Here is a 20,150-nt window from a genome sequence, read left to right on the forward strand (position 1 = left end):
GCAGGACCCGTCCCTGTGCCCTCCCGCCCCGTGGGGGGGGACACATGCTGTCACACCAGGTGGGTGGCGTGCCCTGACTGCGGCCCGACACTGCAGTGCACGCACAGATAATCCAGTGAACGTGAACACAGCCTGCTAACGAGGACCTGACAGCTTCCCCTCTGCAGACCCTCGCTCGGGGCGACCACCCTTGGGTGAACTGGGTGGGTTTTATCAAAAATCCCGGCTAAAACCGAAGAGAGGGGAAGGTCGGAGCCCCCAGCAATGCTGGGCTGCACTGGACTATCTGATGGCATTCCAGTGTCTGCCAGGGATATGCTGCGGCCCGGGCAGACTCAACCTACTTCTTCATCATCATCATCTTCCTCCTCACGCTCTTCGCTGCTTGCACGGCACCAGGCCGGCGCTCTCACCAGGCGAAGGCTCCTCTGAGCTGGCGGCTCTATTTGCTAATGAGGACGGGAGGGACAGGGCGATGGGAGGGTGACACAACAGGGAGACAGAATGGAAACCAAAATGCAACACCCAGGTAAAAGGAAAAACAAAAGAGCGGCGATGAAGGCAGCTGGATTTCCAGCACATCCCGGGCTCCAGCATGGAAATTTCCCCCTGGTTTTGAAAGCCGAAGCGAAGAGAAGGAAGCTGTCTGGATCACAAGTAGCTTGATCCAATTTTTCAGCCCCCACAAAAACTGATTTGGCATCTCTGGAGGGTAACGGAGGGAGTTAGGAGATCTTTGCCCAGATCCTATTTTAGGGGGAAACTAAAATAATTCCTGCTGTGCCACCCTGTTGCAGCAATTGGGATCTTCCCAGAGCTGAGTGAATGTGTGAGTCTGAGAAGGAGGAGGAGGAAGGAGGGGGACTCTACGATGCTCAAGACGCAGGAGGAGGTTTGCACGCCACCGACTGCTACAAATCCAGCTCGTGCAGGAGCTGAGCACGGGGCTGGCGCGTCAAAACGGAGCTAAACGGCTGGGCACACCGTCACAGAAACGGTTTTAATCAAATCACTATTATCCCTTATTTTACGTATTGAGCCAAATCTAGAAGACGAAGGCGTGTAAGCCTTCCCAAAAAAAGGGCTCAATAAGGGCACCATAAGCCAGCGGCTTTAATCACAGAGTATCCAAGAGACCAGCCTGGGGAACATGGATTTGAGTGAAAATTATTAAAATCATCATCATAAATAAGAATAATAAAAGAAACAATGACAGACATTTGAAAACAAAACTATGGCGTAAGAACTGACAGCTGATGGCTGGGAGCAGAGGGGAGCAGGAGGGAGGAGGGAGGGGGGCTGGGGGGCAGCAGCATCACTGCCCAGCCCTGGGGACTTACCAGCTTCACTCCCGACAGCACCTCCAGGAGGGAGATGAGGTTGTGGCCATCTCGCAAGTCTTCGTAGAGGTCATTGATGTGCTTGCGCACCTGCGGGGAGCCGGGGAGGAAAAGGCATCAGATCTGCTCGCCCTCCTGCGCTCTCCCTGGGGGAAGGCAGCAAGCAGATGTCTCCCTCCCAGCCACGGCCATTTCAAACGGTTATTCCAGAATTATCGCTGAGGATAATTCCTTATCCTTATCCTTATCCTCCCGTTTCCTAAATGACCTGGCAGAAGCTGCTGCCGATTTTATGCAAAACTCAAACCGTTCAACCATCCGTACTCCGGGCAATCCCTCGACGCTGCACGTAGACCTCTGCGGAAAGGGTAGCTCGGTCCTAGAGTGGTGGTTTTGTTGCTGATGCTACTTTAGAGCATGTCCCAAAACACGGCACCTAGCTTCCAACCTGGAGCACAGCTGCATGTGGCCTCTCTGCCTGCTCTTCCCCCAGACCTTCTCCTGGGGTTTTACGCGGCTGGGGATTCCCAGATTTTTCCCCCAGCAGCCCCAAGCAGGTGGCCCCAAGATTTTTCTTTTTTCCCTCCTTTGTAAGGTTTAGAAAGGAGCCACAAGCTTGACGCAGAGATTTGCAAAGCTGGCAGGAAAACACAGTTGTGACACCTAATGCCCAAATGACTTTTTTTCTCCTGGTTTGTGGGGGTTTTTTGGGGTTTTTTGGTATTTTTTGGGCAAATAGAGAATTAAATAACACGTGACATTAAGCGAGAAAAGTGGGAGGCACTTTGTGGTGTGATGCCAATCCTGGTTAGCTACCTACGGCTGCAAGCAGCTCCATTCGCACACCGTGGGGCTCCTCTCCACGTAGGAGCATCCTTGGAAAGATGAAAAAGCCCCTTTGCCCTGGCAAGGGGGAAGCAGCCCGATGCTTCCTTCACCCTTGCTGCCCACAACCCCGGGTGAGAGGATGCACAGCCTCGCGTTAAAGCAAGGACAGGGTGCTCAGGAGGGCAAATGTAATAAAACGGGCTGTGAGGCGATGTTACAGTGCCCTCCAAAGGCGCTGGCACATTTCCACCCCAACCATCCCTGCTCTGAGTACAGACACACACTCAAATCCAATGCAAAAATTCCTAGACAAAAAAAAAAATATATATTTTTTAAAAGGCATTTATCTGCCAGCCCTGAGCCAGAACAGACAGACAGACTGTCGTTTAACCAGCCTTAAAATAAAATATGTGACTCTTACCTTCATCAAGTGTTTATTGACCCATTTAGTGAAGGTTTTCTTTTGGACTCTGTCCCGTTCATCTGTCAAAAGAAGACAAAGGCAGCTCTCGGTCAGTGTTTCTCATGCAGAAACTCAAATGACTTTGAAATGAAGGGAAGAGACAGAGGAATCGCTGCCACCTGCCAGAACCACCGGCCGGATCCTGCGCCCATCCAGGGGAACAGAGGCGGCTTATTCAGGGGTTAGTGCGGGACAGAGCCGTTCACGCGGCTCCGACGGCTCACTCAGGCAGGGAGGTAGGAGCACCCACCCAGACAGAACAAAACACACCGCTTTTTGGGGGGAGAACAGCGTTGTTTGAATAAAAGCAGTGTGGAGGATTGGGATAGGTACAGTTGCAGCTGGCAACTGAACCCCCAAAATGTGTCCCGCCGGCCAGGACCCCCGTGCCTCCTCATCCCCCCCCTGGAAGCAGTACAGGGAGGGAGGTGGGGTTTGCCCGAGCCCCGCTGACTTTAGTGGGGTGTCCCCCACCCCTGCCCACTCCCAAAAGGCTTTAACACATTATATAAAACCCACAGATGTCCCATAACAGGCCTCTGCCAGGCGCTAGCAGCGTGCGCAATTAGCAGCTTATTCTGGCGCTGTATTTTTGGTTCATTGGATTGTCAGGATTTAAGGTTTATTTCCATCCCGCAGCTCAGCCAAGGGCACCCTGGCCAGACGCCGGGAGCTCCGAATGCCAGTGGGACAGGGTGACAAGGTGGGTCCCATCCCCAGGGAGCAGCAGGGGCAGCCCCCAGCCCCCCGAGGTAACGGGCGGGGAGGTTCATGGTGCTGCCATCAGTGGGCTTTGCCCTGCCTGTTCTCGGCGCAAAAAATAAGTCTCTCACATGAAAAACACAGGAAAACAGGGCAAAAGGGAGAGGGCATGAGATGGGGCCACACCGCTGGAGGGTCCCATGGGGCACAGGGTCCCGCTCAGCCCCCAGCTCCCCACGCCCAGGCAGTGAGGAGGGCTCAGGGCAATCCCGGCAGCCAGCTCTGTGCCAAACGGGATTGCCTGGTTTTAACAACATCATCTGGGAGGAAAGAGCCTCAGCACTGACCCACAGCACGCAACCCCAAGCTCCCGAGCGCTGCCCTGAGCAGCCCAGGGGGCCCAGAGTGGGAAAGGATGAGCCCCGCGACCCCAGGACATCCCTCCGACATCACGGTCCACCAGGCAGAAGCATCCTTCGCCTTGGTTTTAAGCCAAAAAAAGAAAAGTATCTAGAAAAGAGTGAAAGGGAGAAAACCAGCATCTCTCGGCTCACACTGCATGTCCTGCCCAGATGGTCCCATGTCCCCCCCTCCTGGCACAGGGAGGTCATGGGGGGGTCCCTGCATTGGCCAGGCAACCACAGCCCCTCGGAAAAACCTCCCCATGTCTCAATCCACGTGGATTTGAAAGCACCATCTAACATCCCCCCTCCTCCTCCTCCTCCTCCTCCACCCCACAGCTTCCTCCATTCGAAGGCATGGCAGTAGAACACGCGGCACACCGTCAGCACGTCACCTCCCCTGCGTCCCACTCCATCCCCCGGCCAAGGCACATAACCAGGTGCCAAAATCCATCCTGTGGTTGAACTACGGCCACCCTCGCTCCCCATCCCCCCTAGGCTCTGGCCCCAGTGCGGCTTCCCGGAACGACGGGGCCAAGCCACGGAGCTGCCGCCTGGCACCGCCGGCCGCCGCCTGCAATAGGAAGCTGTGTCACCCCCACGTGTTTTTAGGGACCTTTCCTGCACCCAAACCCACCCAGAGTCATGGTGCCGGGTCCCTTCCCAACCCCGCCGTTGATCTGCGGTGGATAAAGCCTGAGCCATACCCCAGCCACGGCAGTGCTGGCAGCACGGCGGGCTGGGATGGAGAGCCGGCGGGTACTAACCCATGCAGCACATCCGGCACGCCAGGCAGGCGCTCAGTCGCCTCTCCTCCCCGGAGAGATGCCACCTCTCCATCGTCACAGCCCGGGATGGGGAGCGCTGGGTCCTGGCAAAGCAAACCTCCCAACTCCTGGGGAAGGGTCTTCTGGCGGCACCACCCGCTCGCTGACCTTGGCCCCACGGGTGTGCGGGTGGGTGACTTCTTGACCGCAGCTCCTCCCACCGCACCACTTCCTACACCCGCTGTCCCCGGCGCGGGCACCAGCCGTTCCTCCTCCGGGGCATCGCCGCAACCCCCACCGCGATGCCAACGGCTGCTTTGCCCGCGTTTCCCCTGCTCCTCACGCTTCTCCGGGTGCTTCCAGCCGAGCCGGCGGCAGCTCTGCGCCAGCAAAATCCTCACCGGCCTGCGGTCCCCATGGCCAGCAAAGCTGCTCAGAAAGCTCCCAGCAAGGACGGGCAGAGCTGCTCCCTCCTGCAAGCCAGCAAGCAGCGGTGCCAGCGCACGGTGCAGCTCCCAGCGCCAGAAAGCCGGTGGGCTGGGGGTGCAGGCTCACCCTGCAGAGCTGGGCACTGCCCTGCTGGCGGGCTGGTGGCTTGTTTTTCCTTGTCTTGTTTTCCAGTTAATTGCACCAGGGACAGGAGGGACAATGCCGGGTTGTTCTGCCTGCTCCCGCCTGCCCGCCTGCAGCTTCTTCCCAAATCGTTTCCCCAGTCCGAAGCGCTGGAGTTGGGACCCAGCCGCAGCCCCGCTCGGCACGCAGGGAGATAACGGAGGCCTCCTTATCACCACCTCTCTTCCTTTTCTTCTAAATATAATCCCCCTGCAAACCTTCTGCTGGCAGAAGCCCCACCGCCCCGGCCGGGAGGGCGAGAGGAGCCGGGCTGCTGCGGGGGGAAGGCAGGAGCATGTCCCGAGCATCGCACGGAGCACACGGGGACGGCGGCACGTCACCACATCCCACACGGAAAGTCTGCAGCAATGGTGCTGGATCCGGGGGGTGCCCGCAGGACAGCAGCTCCTCGGCATGGTCCCTCTTCCCATCTTCTGCATAAATGGGTGTTTTCCTCCTCTTTTTTTTTTGCTGCATCTCACCACCTTTGGGTGGTTCCTGGGCTCTAACCAGATTACACCTCCCCACCCGCACCCGTGCTATCATCTGAGCTAATAATAATGCCCTGTTACTGCTTACTAACAATATTAAGGCATTGCAAGCTTATCTCTCCCTGGCTAATCTTTTCCAGAGTCACCCTGAGAAGCAACTTGTTGCAACCCCCCCATGCTTGCCCTCTCCCCTGCCTAGCAGAAGCTCGCCGGCCCCAGCCACCGTGAGCCACCCTGTCACCAGCCAGGGGCAGCGAGCAGAGGCGATGGTCAGGGCAGCAGGCGGGCAAGGCATGGCCAGAGGGAAGGTTACAGTGGCTAGAGGACATCTGCACCGCTCCAAAGACAGCCAGTGGCAAGCGAGGGCAGGAGAGGCTGAGCACGGAGCCTGGGGTCCCCTGGCACACAGGGCACGGAGGAAAGGCTGGTGGCAGTGATGCGGGGAACATCGGCGGCAAACGGAGACCCTACCGCCAGCAGCACCAGTGAAAACCAGGCCCTGAACGTTACTGCAAACCGCACGACCATTCGATGGTTTCCAGCACCACCAACGCTATTTGGAGCTGCATGGATGCTTCCAGCTGCAAAAGGCTTTTCACAGTGCTGCTTTCCCAAGACAGGTCAGACTTGCAGCGATGAAAACGCAGATGAGCCAAGCAACAACCCAGCCTGAGCCCAGCTGAGCCACAGCTGTGCCATCCTCGACTCCATCCCTGCCCAGGCAGAGCCCAGCCCCGAGGCGCAGGGACCACTGCGGGACAGCCTGGGAGTGCTCCGAGACCTGCCCCAGCTGCTCCCAGCGCAAGCGAGGAACAGGGTTCAACTGCCTGCATCTCAGCCCCAAAGCTCTGCAGGATCATGCATGCCGTTTAATTCCCTCCCCACCTCCTCTCCCCCCATTGCATCTCAGAGCGCAGTCTACCGCATCTCTAGAAAGGCACCGGGGCACCCTCTGCTCTCCCCCATGGCAGCATGAATCCCCTGCAGAGGGGCCAGACGCAGCAAGGACCAAGGGGCAGAGGCGGGCACATGTGGGGAAGGTGGGTTTTGAGGTTTTCCCACTGCTATCAGCCCCCTAAGTGAACCCAGCTTGAGGGGGAACGGGGAAAACCATCCTGCCCCAGAGCTGGTTTCCAGCACCCCAAAACCAGGGGCATCACCTGAGCATGGAAAGAAAAACTCCCACTCATGGTCCTGGCGGATCCCAGGCCCCCAGGCACTTGCCATCATCACAGGGAGAGCCCCCACAGCCGCCGGGTGCCAGAGACCCTCCCACCACCACCACAACACCCTGCACAGACATTTTCCCCCTCTCTCTGCCTGCGGCAGCGTCTATCCTGGCAGCCTGCCTGTCCCCAGCAGCTCCCAACACGCCCAGCCGGGAGCTGCCGCTCCCCCCAGGATCGCTCCCCCCAGGATCCATCATCACTGGCCTTGCTCACTGTCGGACTCCATCACCGCTCACCTCCTCCTGCAAGAGTCCAGTCCCGGGTGCCGGCAGGATGGAGGGTGCCCCATGCCAAGGCTGGGGCCAGGGGGGGTGCCCCATGCCAGGGCTGGGGTCAGGGGGGGTGCCCCATGCCAGGGCTGGGGTCGGGGGGGGTGCCTGGTGAGGCCCCCTCTGACCCACCGGCACTTGGGGCTGGGACCAGGCTCTCCAGTGCTCCCCTGGGATGGCCCTTTGCCACCCTTTGGAGGGAGCCCAGGGGGCAGCTGGAGGGTTTCGGTGATCCCCCCTGGCTCCTTCAGCTTGCTGGTATAAAGCCTGGAAGCGGCTCCCAAGCTTTATGCTCCTGCTCATTAATTCCCACTTAAGCCAAAGGAATAGGGGAGACGTCAGTCGGGGCACGGCGCTGGACGAGCTCGCAGAGATCCTGAGCACATCTCCAAGCCCGTACTGAGCACAAAAGCAGCTCTGTGCATTAAACAGCAAGAGCCAACCTTGGGGTGGTGAAGAAGGTTGTGGGGTTTTTTTTTACACATAAATGCCTAGAAACAAATTTTTTAAAGGGTTGAAACCCATCGCTTTCACTTTTAAAACATGGTATTTTTAAGATGGGGGATATGCAAAAAACCTGGCTGGCTTGAGGAGCACGAGGTATTTAAAATGTGCTGGCTGCCAACTTGCAGGCTGACATAATCCATCATGACAACAGAGCCAACCGGGCAGGATTTACAGAGCCTTTTGAAAAAAGGAGAGGAAACGGTGCCTGATTCAGCCTGGAAGAATGCACAAGAGATACCTGCGGTGGGAAAACTATCCTGCACCCGGATATTTAATGAGGGAGACACCTGAGAAGCGGTGTGATGCAAAGAAGACCTGGGTGGATGCTCGGCAGAACCGGGTGAGCATCACAGGGCAACAAAGACGACCCTCATCTTCCAGGATGCTGCTGGAAGGGTACCACCTGCCCTTCGCTGGGAAGGAGCGATGAAGGAAAGCAGATATCGAATATACTTGCTGCTTGCAACACTTGCACCAGGATTTTTTTCCAAAAAGGATGGATTTGTGTAGGGCGAAGCAGTGGGTTGGCGCAGCACGGGGGCAAGGAGCTGGGAGGAGAGAGTCGCGTTGGGAAGCGGCCAGGAGGTCCCTAGATGGAGCCCAGCACGTCGCTGCACAACAGTGCCCAGACGTTGAGATTAATTAAGTGGCCGGGGGGACGATGGGACAACAGGAGGAATTGCAGCAAGGCTGGATTTAGTGGGTAACAGGGCGCATTTCTGCACGGCAGCTCATTTGTGCAATTCCGTCTTAATATCTCTCTCCCAGTAGTTTTGGGAGAGAAAGGAAGAAGTATATCCCAAAGCAAAATTTGGGGGAGAAGGATATCCCAAAGCAAAATTTGGGGGAAGAAGTATATCCCAAAGCAAAAGTATATCCCCAAAGCAATATTTGGGGAGAAGTATATCCCCAAAGCAATATTTGGGGAGAAGGGGTATATCCCCCAAAGCAATATTTGGGGAGAAGTATATCCCCAAAGCAATATTTGGGGAGAAGTATATCCCCAAAGCAATATTTGGGGAGAAGTATATCCCCAAAAAAATATTTGGGGGAGAAGTATATCCCCAAAAAAATATTTGGGGAGAAGTATATCCCCAAAAAAATATTTGGGGAGAAAGTATATCCCCAAAAAAATATTTGGGGAGAAGTATATCCCAAAGCAAAATTTGGGGAGAAGTATATCCCAAAGCAAAAATTTGGGAAAAAGTATATCCCAAAGCAAAATTTGGAGAGAAGTATATCCCAAAGCAAAATTTGGAGAGAAGTATATCCCAAAGCAAAATTTGGAGAGAAGTATATCCCAAAGCAAAATTTGGAGAGAAGTATATCCCAAAGCAAAATTTGGAGAGAAGTATATCCCAAAGAAATATCTGGGGAGAGGTATATCCCAAAACAAAATTTGAGGAAAAGTATATCCCAAAGAAACATTTGGGGAAAAGTATATCCCCAAAGCAAAATTTGGGGGAAAAGTATATCCCAAAGAAAAATTTGGGGGGAAAAGTTCCTGAGTGCTGCCGGGTTCCACAGTCCTGCTCCTTTGCACAGAAAAAAGTGAAAGAAAAGCAGGAATTGGTCACGGATGCAGGGGGAAAAGGCCCCATGCGGAGGCACTGGCAAGAACAAGCACTGCTGGGAAAAAAAAAAAAAAAAAAGAAAAAAAAAGAGGGAGGAATGAAAACAAACAAATTCCCAGGAGGAAGAGGTCAGGATGGAGAAGTAGCTACTGAGTCCTCATCCAGGGCCCGGAGCTATCGCACATCCCCGTAACGAACGCTTGCCATGTGGTCATGTGCAAGCCCTATTTTGGGAAACTGAGGCACGGTCAGCCCCAGCTGCTCAGCGAGCCCGTGCCAGCGCCGGGAGAAACTGCCGGGGCCACGTCTTGCCAGCATCGGTGGCTCACCGAGACGCCTGCGCCGCCGGGGCAGGACCCAGGAGGCAGAACACCAGCCACGTGTCGCCAGTTTGCGCCCAGACAAAAAGCAGCTTCGTCCCCAGCGAGACACCCCCCCATCCCAGCCGCTCCCACCCCCGACGTGGGCTGGGAAAGGGGGGCGAGACCAAATTTCGGCAGCAAAACTTCTGCCCCCCCCCCCCGGGCCCCGTTGCTGCACCCGGGGACCAGGGCACCGGAGGGTCCCCCCCGCCGTCACCGTGTCCTCCTTCCTCCTCCCACGGTTCTCCGGGAGAGAAAACACGGCATGCCCCTTGCCGGCAGCGCACACCGGCCATCTTTAGTGTCTTTCTCCCCCCCGGGGGCTGTTCCTACCTTCTCTGCTCCGGCTCCTCCAGTACAGGACGCCGGCGATGCCCAGGACGTGGCTCAGCACAAAGGCGGCGGGGGGCAGGTAGGAATTCTCCGAAAGCGGCATCGCCTCCTACTCCCGTCCCGTTATCCCGAGCCCAGCTCCAAATTTCCTTCTCCCAAGGCTGCCGTTACCGGAGGCCGGCATCGCCAGGAGGGTGAGGGGACAAGGAGGAGGCCGAGCCGCTGCTGGTAGAAACTTCCCAAACTTTCTTCCTGCGCCTCTGCCTCCAGCTGGCTGCACCCTGGGGCGCCCTCGGAGCTGGCAGGGCTCGGGGACAGCCAGCGTCACCAGGATGGGGCCAGGAGATTTGGGAGCTCAAGGGAGGGGGTGGGTAGAGGGAGAAAGCGAGCGGCCGGCTGGCTCAAACATCTTTCCTCGGCATTCAGGCGGCCAAACTTCGTCCCCCCTCCCTCCGTGCTCCGGGGGGGACAGACGTCATCTCCTCGATTTCCATTCCCAGCCTCGCTGGAAGGTCGGCTGCGACTCCGGCAGCACGACGAGGAGAGGATCGGCAGGAGCAGCTGCCATGCCGGCATCGCCGCTGCACCCCACTCCTCACGGGGGGCTCGCAAGCAGCAGAAACCCTTGCCCCCCCAGCGGGTGACAGTTGGCAGCCTGGCATCCCCTGCCCACATGCCTGGCAATGTCAACACACCGAGGGCAGCTGGGATGGCGGGGGGGGAACGGCTGGGAGATGGGGGGAGCAACTGGGAGATGGGGGGAGCAACTGGGAGATGGGGGGAGCACTTTGGCAGCAGAGCGGCAGCAGGCTGGGGGCTCGGTACCCAAGGCTGGCCCCAGCACCAGTCTGCTTGGAGGAAACCCTCTGCCCAGCAAGAGGAACAAAACCAAAGGCGACCAAATTTAGGCTTCTGGGAGTCGGGTCCCCAAGTGTGTCCCCCTCCCCCTGGATACCTGGAGATAAATGTATTCACTGCCAGGACACCCCCAGAGAAACAGCCACAGAAGATGCTCTAACGTGAAAGGTTCACCCACCTCCCGGCCCTTCCCACTGCCGGACCCCATCCAGGAGCAGCCAGCGCCCTGCTGGGTGAGTTTCGCTTCTTTTCGGAACCGTTTCTGGCAGCGGAGGTACGGAAACGGCACGGGGAAACCAGGAGCAGCAAACGCTGCCACAACACGACCGTTACATCCCCCGTAACACCCGTTTGCTGCTGTAACCACAAGCGAGCTGGGGGAGAGGCTCCTTACAAAGCTCCTTTTGCTTTCAGAGACCGTCACGCACCAGGTCCCCCCACCAGCTCCTGAGGAAAGAAACTGGGGACCGAAAATTCTACAGAATTACACACAGTTTTCGCCTTTACCTTGCCAGAAGGGCTCAGACAAAAGAAAGTTGCTCTGCTGCCGGCGCTCAGCAGCGAAGGGGAAGCTGTTAAGGGGAGGATGGCACGCTGCAAAGCTGAGGAACCGCAGCCTGGCTCAGGCTGCACAGAGAGAGCCAGGAGCTCAGCACCACACACGGCCAGTGCCGGGCTGGCCACCATCCGGCAGCATCCCGCTACGCCGCGTGGGCTGGTGAAACCACACGAGGTCCAGGGCATCCCCCAGATGCAAGCAGAGCATTATATTCTACTTTTTAAATATATACTACCTAATAGATATATGAGATAGAATTATAAATATATTGTCTTCATAACCCCTGAGCAGCTCCCCAAACCCCACAGCCACAAGCTGGTCAGGCCCGCCAAGAAAACCGTATCGAGCAAAAAGGGATAGACCCAAACATTGCATCGCTCCATGGGGGACCCACGCCACCCACGCCCACCTAATGCCGTTCAGGCTGATGAGATGGGCGAGAGAAAATACAGAGAGTTACCCTGGAGCTCGGCGCTGTTGTAATAAATTTTCCAGAGCTTCAGCCCTGCCTGGATAAAAAAATATCCCATCACGGTTTTCATCTGAAGCGATCTGCTTTCTGTTACGGCAGGGGAAGCGCTGCAGGAGTAATGACCCACGGGTGGTGATGGGGCTGGGATGGCTGGAAAAGGCTCTGGGAAGCAGGAGCTGGTTTCCCGCATCCCCTCGCCCCGGCTGCACCCAGGGGGGCTCAGCTGCTCCTGTGCTTCCTGGGTGCTGCATGCACAGAGGGGCTGGCACAACACGCCGGGCGCTGCCAGCTGCACAAGCCTTCGGGCAAAAGAAACTCTTTAAATACATATCAATGTATTTAAATATTTTTTTTATCTCTATATAATTCATGTATATTTATAGATAGATAGATATAAAAAAAAAATAAAAATACATCCTTCCTCTGTACCAGGGCACCCCAGGGACACCGGTGATCCCCCACTTCATCCCAGTTTAGCAGCAGGAGGCAGCAAACCCAGGGCTCAGGGAGCTGATGGCAGCTTTTAGGGTGCCCTGCCAGGGCTCTGGGGGCCACCCAGCCCCAGATGCAGCCACCAGCCCCCCCACAGCACAGGGCTGCCCCCCCCGCCCCCCCCCCCGGAAACCACCACACACACCCAAAACACAAACAGCTCATTTTAGTTCCTTGCGAGGCGGCTTCTTCGGCTTCAACTGTTGTCTCGGTCCGGAAAGGGGTGGGGAAAGGATACGCATCTCCCGCCCGCGCAGGAATTTGGGGAGCAGAGGGGCAGTGCCCCCCCGAGAGGGGGTCCCCCACCTTGCAGGGTACCCTCCCCTTGCACAGGGTGCCCTGCGAGCGTTTTGCAGCCTCGTGCATCACCCAAAAGGGTGTTACCCCACGGTTGCCCCTCAGCACCCTGCCTGGGTTTTCGGGTACCCCACGGTGGGGGCTGTGGGGATGCTAGCTGCCCTGGCCCCCTCACCCCAGCTGTGCCTCTTGCCCAGAGCTGAGTCACCCCTGGCTCTGGCCAAGTATTTCATGTCCGGGGCTGATCCCCGCTGCCACGCGCCTCCCCGGTGAGTAATGCTCAGCCGACACAGCTCCGCCGCGCTGCCGGCATCTCCTTATATGACTGGGGAAGCTGCTGGGCAGCAGCGACCGGGAGCTGGGCACAGCCCCCACCTCCCCGGCTCTACCGCAGGGATGGAGGCACCCCAGCATCGGGGTGCAGGATGCCACAGGGATGCTATTCCAGCCCTTGGGTGCTGTGGCCTCCCAGGAGCTCAGTGGGCTCCAGCTTCGCGACGTGTCCCAGCCCCGGGAGGTGGCAGCCAGGTGGCACTGTGGAAACGCTGAAGCGGGCATGGATGGTGCTGGGGACCGCAGCCAGAGCTCGCACCCGGCGTGAAGCATCTCTCCAGGGCTCTGCCTGGACCCCCCCAGCACCCTGGGAGTATGAGGGTGCCTGCCAGTGCCCCACCACCCCCCCCTCTGCATCGCCTGCAGCGGGCACCACGAGACATGGAAGCAGCTATGAGCGCACGGGGGGACCCCATGAGGTTTTACAACCCCAAATGGGGAGTGGGGTCACCCCACCCTGGGCAGGGGACACCCCGCTCCCCACAGCAGGGTATAAAGGGCCCATCCAGCAGCTGTGCTGAGCACACACAAACTCGTGACTGCAGGACAGGAGCCGGGTTTCCTGCTGCACTTCCTCTGCGCTGCTTTCCCCTTGCTGTTGTTTTTTCCTCCTTTCTGGGAGCTTTGAGGGTAAATCTCAGTCACTTACAGCAGCACTTCCCAGCAGGGAAAGGAGACTCCGCGTTTTGGAGTCCGGGTTAAATCACCGACACACGTCACCCGCTGCTCCCCCAGGGCAGGTCCTGCTCTGGAGCTGGGTGAGAAGCCCAGCTTGGCTCTAGCCTCCACAGGGGGCTGGATGGGGGACACAGACCCTGAGCAAAGCCACGGTGCCCCTAATCCTGAACCAAGGCACCACACGCATGCCCCACACCGGCACCCAGCCATGGTCATTTCCCCCCCTGCAAACCCCAGGGCTTGGCTAAACCCATGGCATCACGCCCTCCTTGCCCACAGCGAAGGCTGCTGCGGGCGGGCGGGCAGACAGACAGCTCAGCAAGATGCACCCCCAGCTGCTGAGAGCATCCGCACGTGCCAGCGCACCCCCTCCTGCCGGCGCACCCCCTTCTGCCGGCAAGCACAGGCAGGGCTCTGCCGGGGTGCGGAGGCTCGCTCCACCCTGCCCGCGGCGCCAGGAGCCATGGGAAAGGAAAGCAAGAACAAAGATGACGTTTCTTATGAGCCGGGCTATTAAAAACAAGGTGGAATGAGGCAGGTCACGGCTCCCGGCGTTGCCCACCGCATCCCCGCTGGACGAGCTCCTCAGCTTCGACTGAAAAACCTCTCCCGCCGCCAGTGAATCACCGCCTGTGCATGTGCAGGCAGAGCTGCCGATCCCCTCGCCATCCGCTGCATGCCTCCTGCTCCTGCCGCATGCCCCCTGCTCCTGGCAGAGCGGGTGCATTCCCCGCATTAAACATTCCCTCCTGGCTTTCGTCATCCCAGAGCGGCGGTGGCCCCGCCAGAAGGGATGGGGACAAGTCCGCAGGGTCCCACGCTGGCCCCTCAGCATCACCAGGGCTGCAAAAGGTCTGAAAAAATGGGGACTACGAAACCTCCCGGGCAGCAACACTCCCCACGGCCCTGGAAAAACCAACCTCCCAATGCCGTGTTTTGTGCAAATAGGGGGTTTAGCCCAGGAGAAGCATCCGTGGGGGGGCTGAGGCTCCCAGCACCCTGTTGTCACCCCTCTGTGTTTGCACAGCAAAACAGGGGGCTCAAGCTGCCCTTTGCCTGTAATGACCAGGGCAGCCTGGTTCAGCCCAGGGCTTGGGGGGCTGTTCTGTACCAGCCCCCCCCAACCAGTATCTGCACCAAGAGTCAATATTTAACTGTGTATTTCTCAGAAGAGCTGCCCACACTGCCAAAGGTCGGCTAGAGGCAGCAAAGGGGAGGTGAAAAGGAAAGGGGCTGCGTGGGGGGCGCCTCAGACCCCCCCGCCGCCATCAGCGTCAAAATCTGAATTCCGAGGAACCAGGGAAAAGGAAGCGCTGATAAGAGCGGAGATGTTCCCCTTTCCAGCAGACGTCTGGGCACCAAAATAAGAATCATATCTTAAAATAAGGAGACTTCCCTTCCCGCAACAGAGCTGCCGCCCTGCAGCCGGTCCTGCTTGGGGGCAGCGGAGGGGACCTGGGGCAGGACCCCCAGGATCACCTTGGAGCGGGGAGATGGAGGTGGAGGGCAGAGATAAGATGGTTTGAGCTAAGGCTGGAAGCAAACATCATTCCTGCCAGTTTTCATTCGGCAAAGCAAACAGCTGAGCTGGACTGCCACCTGCCCAGGGCAGCACGGCTCAGCACCGACTCCTGCTCCCCAGCACGAGGAGCGGGAATCCCTCAGCACACCAGCAGTTAACGGGGTCTACAGGAATCTGACATCCCAACCAGGGCCATCTGAGGGGCCCGACTCAGATGGGACAGATCAAGTCAACAGGAGGACCCAGGGCCTGAAGAATCTCCAAAATAACCCAAGAGGAGGCTGTTTCCCCTGGCAGCACCAGCGGGGAGGCTCACACCCCACCCCCACCCCCCCCCACCCCCGAGAGCAGCCAGCATCCCCAGGGCACAGGCATGGAGCTCCAGCCTCCTTTCTTTGGTGGGGCTCGCTTTTTGGTGCCCCAGCTTCAGAGGCATCCGCAGCCGACAGCACTGTGAGCCCTGCTGCTCCCAGCACAGGCAGGATGCCCACCCACATCCCACAAAACGACCGGAGACCCCCCCTCTCGCACAGCACGGACCCCAGCAGCCCCTCACACCCCGCCAGCAGCTTTGCTGAGCCACGTGCATGCAACGACATCCGAGAGACATCTGATTCAGACCCTCTCCAACACTGCCCAGGCTTCTGGACCCTCCCTCTCAGCCCGAACGCGAGCACGTCAGGCTGAAGAGGTGGTGAGGGTGATCTCACCGCTCCTTTCCCAGTGTTAAAAAACCCCCATCAACCCGCCCGCCCAGCAGCCTCCCCAGCTGACTGCCGAGGCCATTGGGTTTTTGCTGATGCAGCGGTTCAGGCATTATTTCATCGCTTCTCACTTCTCAGAAGCCTCCTTTGGTTTGTCACCCCTCCGAGGACGCTGGCAGGGAGCCGTACCACGCTTGCTCATTAAATGATGCCATGAAACCCGTGGCCACGCAATCCAGGATCCAGGAAAGCACTGAACCCCACTGAGCTGGAATCAATTCGGTGGCATCAGCCTGCAAGGAAAAGGCAGCAGGGGACAGGGGACAGGGACAGGCAGCGGCTGGGTACCGGGACACGGACAAAAGCTGCACGTCAGGAGGCAGCCAGCCAGGCAGCAAGGGCAGCTCTCGACGCACATGGAGCTGCCGGGTGAGAGGGAGGAGGTGAAGCCAGTGCCAGAGGCGAGGAGGATGGGATGCACAGGGGGAGGAACGGCAAAGATCTGCCAGCAGAAAACACTCCGGCTTTTTGGGAGCGAGCAACATCACCCCAGCTCTGGGCAGGGAGGAAGGCTTGCTTGTACGCCCACGTGCGAGAGGACGCACACGTCTGCACGCTTTCCCAGGGGCCTGTGCTGACACGGCACGGTGGCATCATTCCCAGGCCAGGGGAGGAGGAGGACGAAGGCGATGCCATCTCTGGGTCCCTCCCTGCCCCTCCGGCCACAGGGACAACACCGCAACACCTCCACAGAGCTGCCGTCTCCACGGCTGGGTAAACACCTGCTCCGTAATTCCCAGCACGCCCCAACAGCACCTCGGTGGAGAGAAAGCCATGCAAAAACACAACAAAGAAAAAAAATTATATATATATATATATATATATATATAAAAAAAAACACCAAAAGAAACCCCAGCACAAGATATGATGGAAGCTCCAGCAGAGGCGAGCGGCAGAGCCCTGTGCCGGAGAGCAGCCCAAGCCCTGGCCGCATCCTGCACCCGCTCCCACCATCTGCACAGGAGCTGAGCACCAGTAAATGCTCCAAATCCTGGGAAACCCCCCGAGATGAAGTCCCAGCCCCCAGCCCCTTTTTGGAGGAGGCAGACACCACGGCAGTGCAGCTCTGCACCCCAGCCCTGGGGAGGACCCCGGGGATCCGGGTGGGAGCTGCGGTGCTGGGATCCCTGTCGGCTGCTCAAGGCCAAGCTCTGCACTTCCCACAGCAGCGGCTTAGGGAGCAGGAAAGCCGGGGGGTGGGGGGGGTGTGGAGGGATCGCCGGCATCAAAACTCCTTTTCTACCAGCTAACAAAAGGCCCGGTGTCTCCGCAAAGAGGCTTGTTATTCCAACGCCAACCAAAGGCTGCTTGGCAGGGGGAGAAATAGGAAAACGTTGGGGTAGTGGGAACTGGCTGCGCTTTGTTCGGGGCGCGCCTGGGCGCTGTGTTTGCACAGGCTCCACGCAGCAGCTCACCACATGTGGGGGCATCACTACTGCTCCCCCCCCCCCGCCCCAAGCAGGCTGCCCAGGCACAGCCCCAACAGCCCCCCGCTCCGCATCCCGCTCCCTGCAAACAGCGCGAGCGAAGGGAAGGGCAGCTCGCATCCCGAGCCGCCGGTAGGAAGCCGTGTCCCCCCCGCTTCTTGCTCCCTCTGACCCCCACCCCCTCCGTGTGCCCCCACAAGCAGCCCCACCGTGCTGCAGACACGAGGGCAGGCGGGGGACAAGCGACAACCCCCCAGCCTGTTGGGGAGAGGAGATGTGCAACGCCCCGGCTCGGAAATGGAGGTCAAAGAGAAGGAAGGAGCCGATTCTCTCGTTTTCCTCGGCAAATGGAGGGCAGGCAGGCAGGCAGGCAACCTTGAGCCCTGATCTCATTAGATGTCCCAAACTAAGCAGTGTGAAACCTGATTAGCGCCGTGCAGGAGGCGGGCGAAGGGCTGGCAGCTTGCTCCGCCAGCCAGCCCCAGCACCTTCCCACCGAAGATGGGGGGTCCTGCCCCCCCCCCCCCCCCCCCCCCGAGGAAGGCCGGGATGGGAAGCAGGGCGCCTGCCCGGGATCTGGATGTAGCCCTGGTCCTTGCCCACGCGCTTGCCCGGAGTGTGAACGCTTCCAGGGATCACGGCCGTGGGCTCTGCCAGGGCTTTCTCATGGCTGTGCCATGCTCTGAAGTGATGCTTCATCCCAGCTGCTGCCACCAGCTCCCGGCCGGGCTGGCCTTGGCGTGCAGCACCAGGGAGGAATTTGGAATTAAAAAAAAAAAAAAAAAAAAACCCAACCAAAAAAACAACAAACCCAAAAAAACAACCAACAACAACAAAAAGCCCCAACAACCAAACCAAACAGGGGAAGGCAGGAGCCTGAAACCTCTGTTCCCTAGATACTCACTCTCCCACAGAGAAACTTAATCCCCATTAAAAGCCAAATGAAATAATCCAGTCGCTAACATTGCTCTGCCCGCTTCGTTCAAGCACCAGCGCAGCACCAGACCCACTGGATCCCACTAGCCTGGCCCAAGTCCACCAGGTGCTCTTAGACGGGTTGAGTTGAACCTTTCCGGAGCAAAATCCACCTCTGGCACCACAAGGCTGTGGTGGGAGAGCTGTAAATCACCGGGGATCCCCAGCTGGGGCGCAGCCTGTGAGTCCCCCCGGCCAGGGGTGCTCCCCGGGGGACACCTCATGGGGTGGCCGTGCCGGAGGAGAGCACCCACCCTTCCCCAGGAGCAACTGGCCACATTCTCTTCCCCATGCACAGGGAGACAGTGCCGGGCGAGCTGCACGCCAGAGGAACCAAAACCCACCAGGGCCTCCACCCGCAGTGGCCAGGGCAGATGGTGGCCCTGGATCCCTTATCGCACCCGGCCACCTGCGGCAGCCCCGGCTGCTCCTCGGGGAAGCCATCACATGACGGGACGAAAGCAGACGGCGGCACACAGGGACGAGCTGCGGCACTGCTCTGGCACCAGCCCCGTGGCACATGCCAAGACGCTGCTCTGGCGACAAGCTGCGGCACTGCTGCAGCACCAGCCCCATGGCACACACCAGGATGCTGCTCTGGGGACAAGCTGTGGCACTGCTCTGGCACCAGCCCTGTGGCACACACCAGGACACTGCTCCAAGGACGAGCTGCAGCACCGCTCCGGCATCAGCCCCGTGGCACATACCAGGATGCTGCTCTGGGGAGAAGCTGTGGCACTGCTCTGGCACCAGCCAGGACACTGCTCTGGGGACAAGCTGCGGCACTGCTCTAGCACCAGCCCTGTGGCACATGCCAGGACACTGCTCTGGGGACAAGCTGCGGCACTGCTCTGGCACCAGCCAGGACACTGTTCTGGGGACAAGCTGCGGCACTGCTCTGGCACCAGCCCTGTGACACATGCCAGGACACTGTTCTGGGGACAAGCTGCGGCACTGCTCTGGCACCAGCCCTGTGACACATGCCAGGACACTGTTCTGGGGACAAGCTGTGGCACTGCTCTGGCACCAGCCCTGTGGCACATGCCAGGACACCACGCTGGGGACAAGCTGTGGCACTGCTCTGGCACCAGCCCCACGGCACACGCCAGGACACTGCGCTGGGGACAAGCTGTGGCACTGCTCTGGCACCAGCCCCACGGCACACGCCAGGATGCTGCTCTGGGGACAAGCTGTGGCACTGCTCTGGCACCAGCCCTGTGGCACACACCAGGATGCTGCTCCAGCCCGGGTCCCCAGCATCCCTCCGGCAGCAGGGCCAGCATGTCACATCTCAAACCCCCTCTTTTTTAAACAGCAGAAGCTCAGCAGAGGCGGGCACACGTGTGAGGTGGAGATGGTAAGAACAAGCACGGAGCCACTTCTTGCTGCCTGGCCACGGGAAAAATCTGAGCCCGGTTCCCGTGGGGAAAGCACGTGGCAGCGACAAGATCAGATGAAGCCAGGAGATTAGCTGGCATGCACGGAAGAAGGCCAAGAAGATGCCGGATTTCAGCCAGTAAACAACAAAACTCCTCAGAAAGTGAAACCAGCCATCCTCACGCCACCGGTAAAATTAACCCAGCAATAAATTTGTAATCAAATGGGTTTCCTGAGCCAAGCCCCAGGCTCTCGCCACTTCGGGGCTGTGACAGCCACTGGGAAACCTGAGATGGAGATGGTGTGGAAAGGCTGGGTGACCCCGAACCCATGGGGGCAGCGGCTCTTGGGGCAGGGTCCACCCCGGAGCAGCACCCTCGGTCTCCAGCATGGAGCCAGGGACCTGGCAGGGTCTCTCCCAGCCCCACGGCAGCCGGGTGGGCACGGGGCACCGGGATGCTCTCCAAGCCCTTCGGCCGGACCCAGCAGGGCTGACAGCGATGGATGCTGGCATGGTG

At 58.8% G+C, this 20,150-nt stretch overlaps 1 protein-coding gene across 9 annotated transcripts in view; it reads right to left on the reverse strand.

Moving 5' to 3' along the window:
• Positions 1 to 20,150, reverse strand: part of MACF1 (microtubule actin crosslinking factor 1) — a 146,124-nt gene that overhangs the window by 107,285 nt on the left and 18,689 nt on the right. For 8 of the 9 annotated variants that reach the window (XM_055704174.1, XM_055704172.1, XM_055704171.1 and 5 more), the window contains exons 2-3: positions 2,590 to 2,651; positions 1,341 to 1,430 (exon numbers count right to left, since the gene is read on the reverse strand). In XM_055704174.1, the coding sequence (XP_055560149.1) occupies positions 1,341 to 1,430; positions 2,590 to 2,651 (152 nt within the window). Of the gene's footprint in view, positions 1 to 1,340; positions 1,431 to 2,589; positions 2,652 to 4,501; positions 5,555 to 20,150 lie in introns of those variants that run through there. The other variant, XM_055704167.1, reaches the window with a different exon arrangement.

Source organism: Falco cherrug, chromosome 3, assembly GCF_023634085.1.
Source record: "Falco cherrug isolate bFalChe1 chromosome 3, bFalChe1.pri, whole genome shotgun sequence".
Lineage (NCBI taxonomy): Eukaryota > Metazoa > Chordata > Aves > Falconiformes > Falconidae > Falco > Falco cherrug.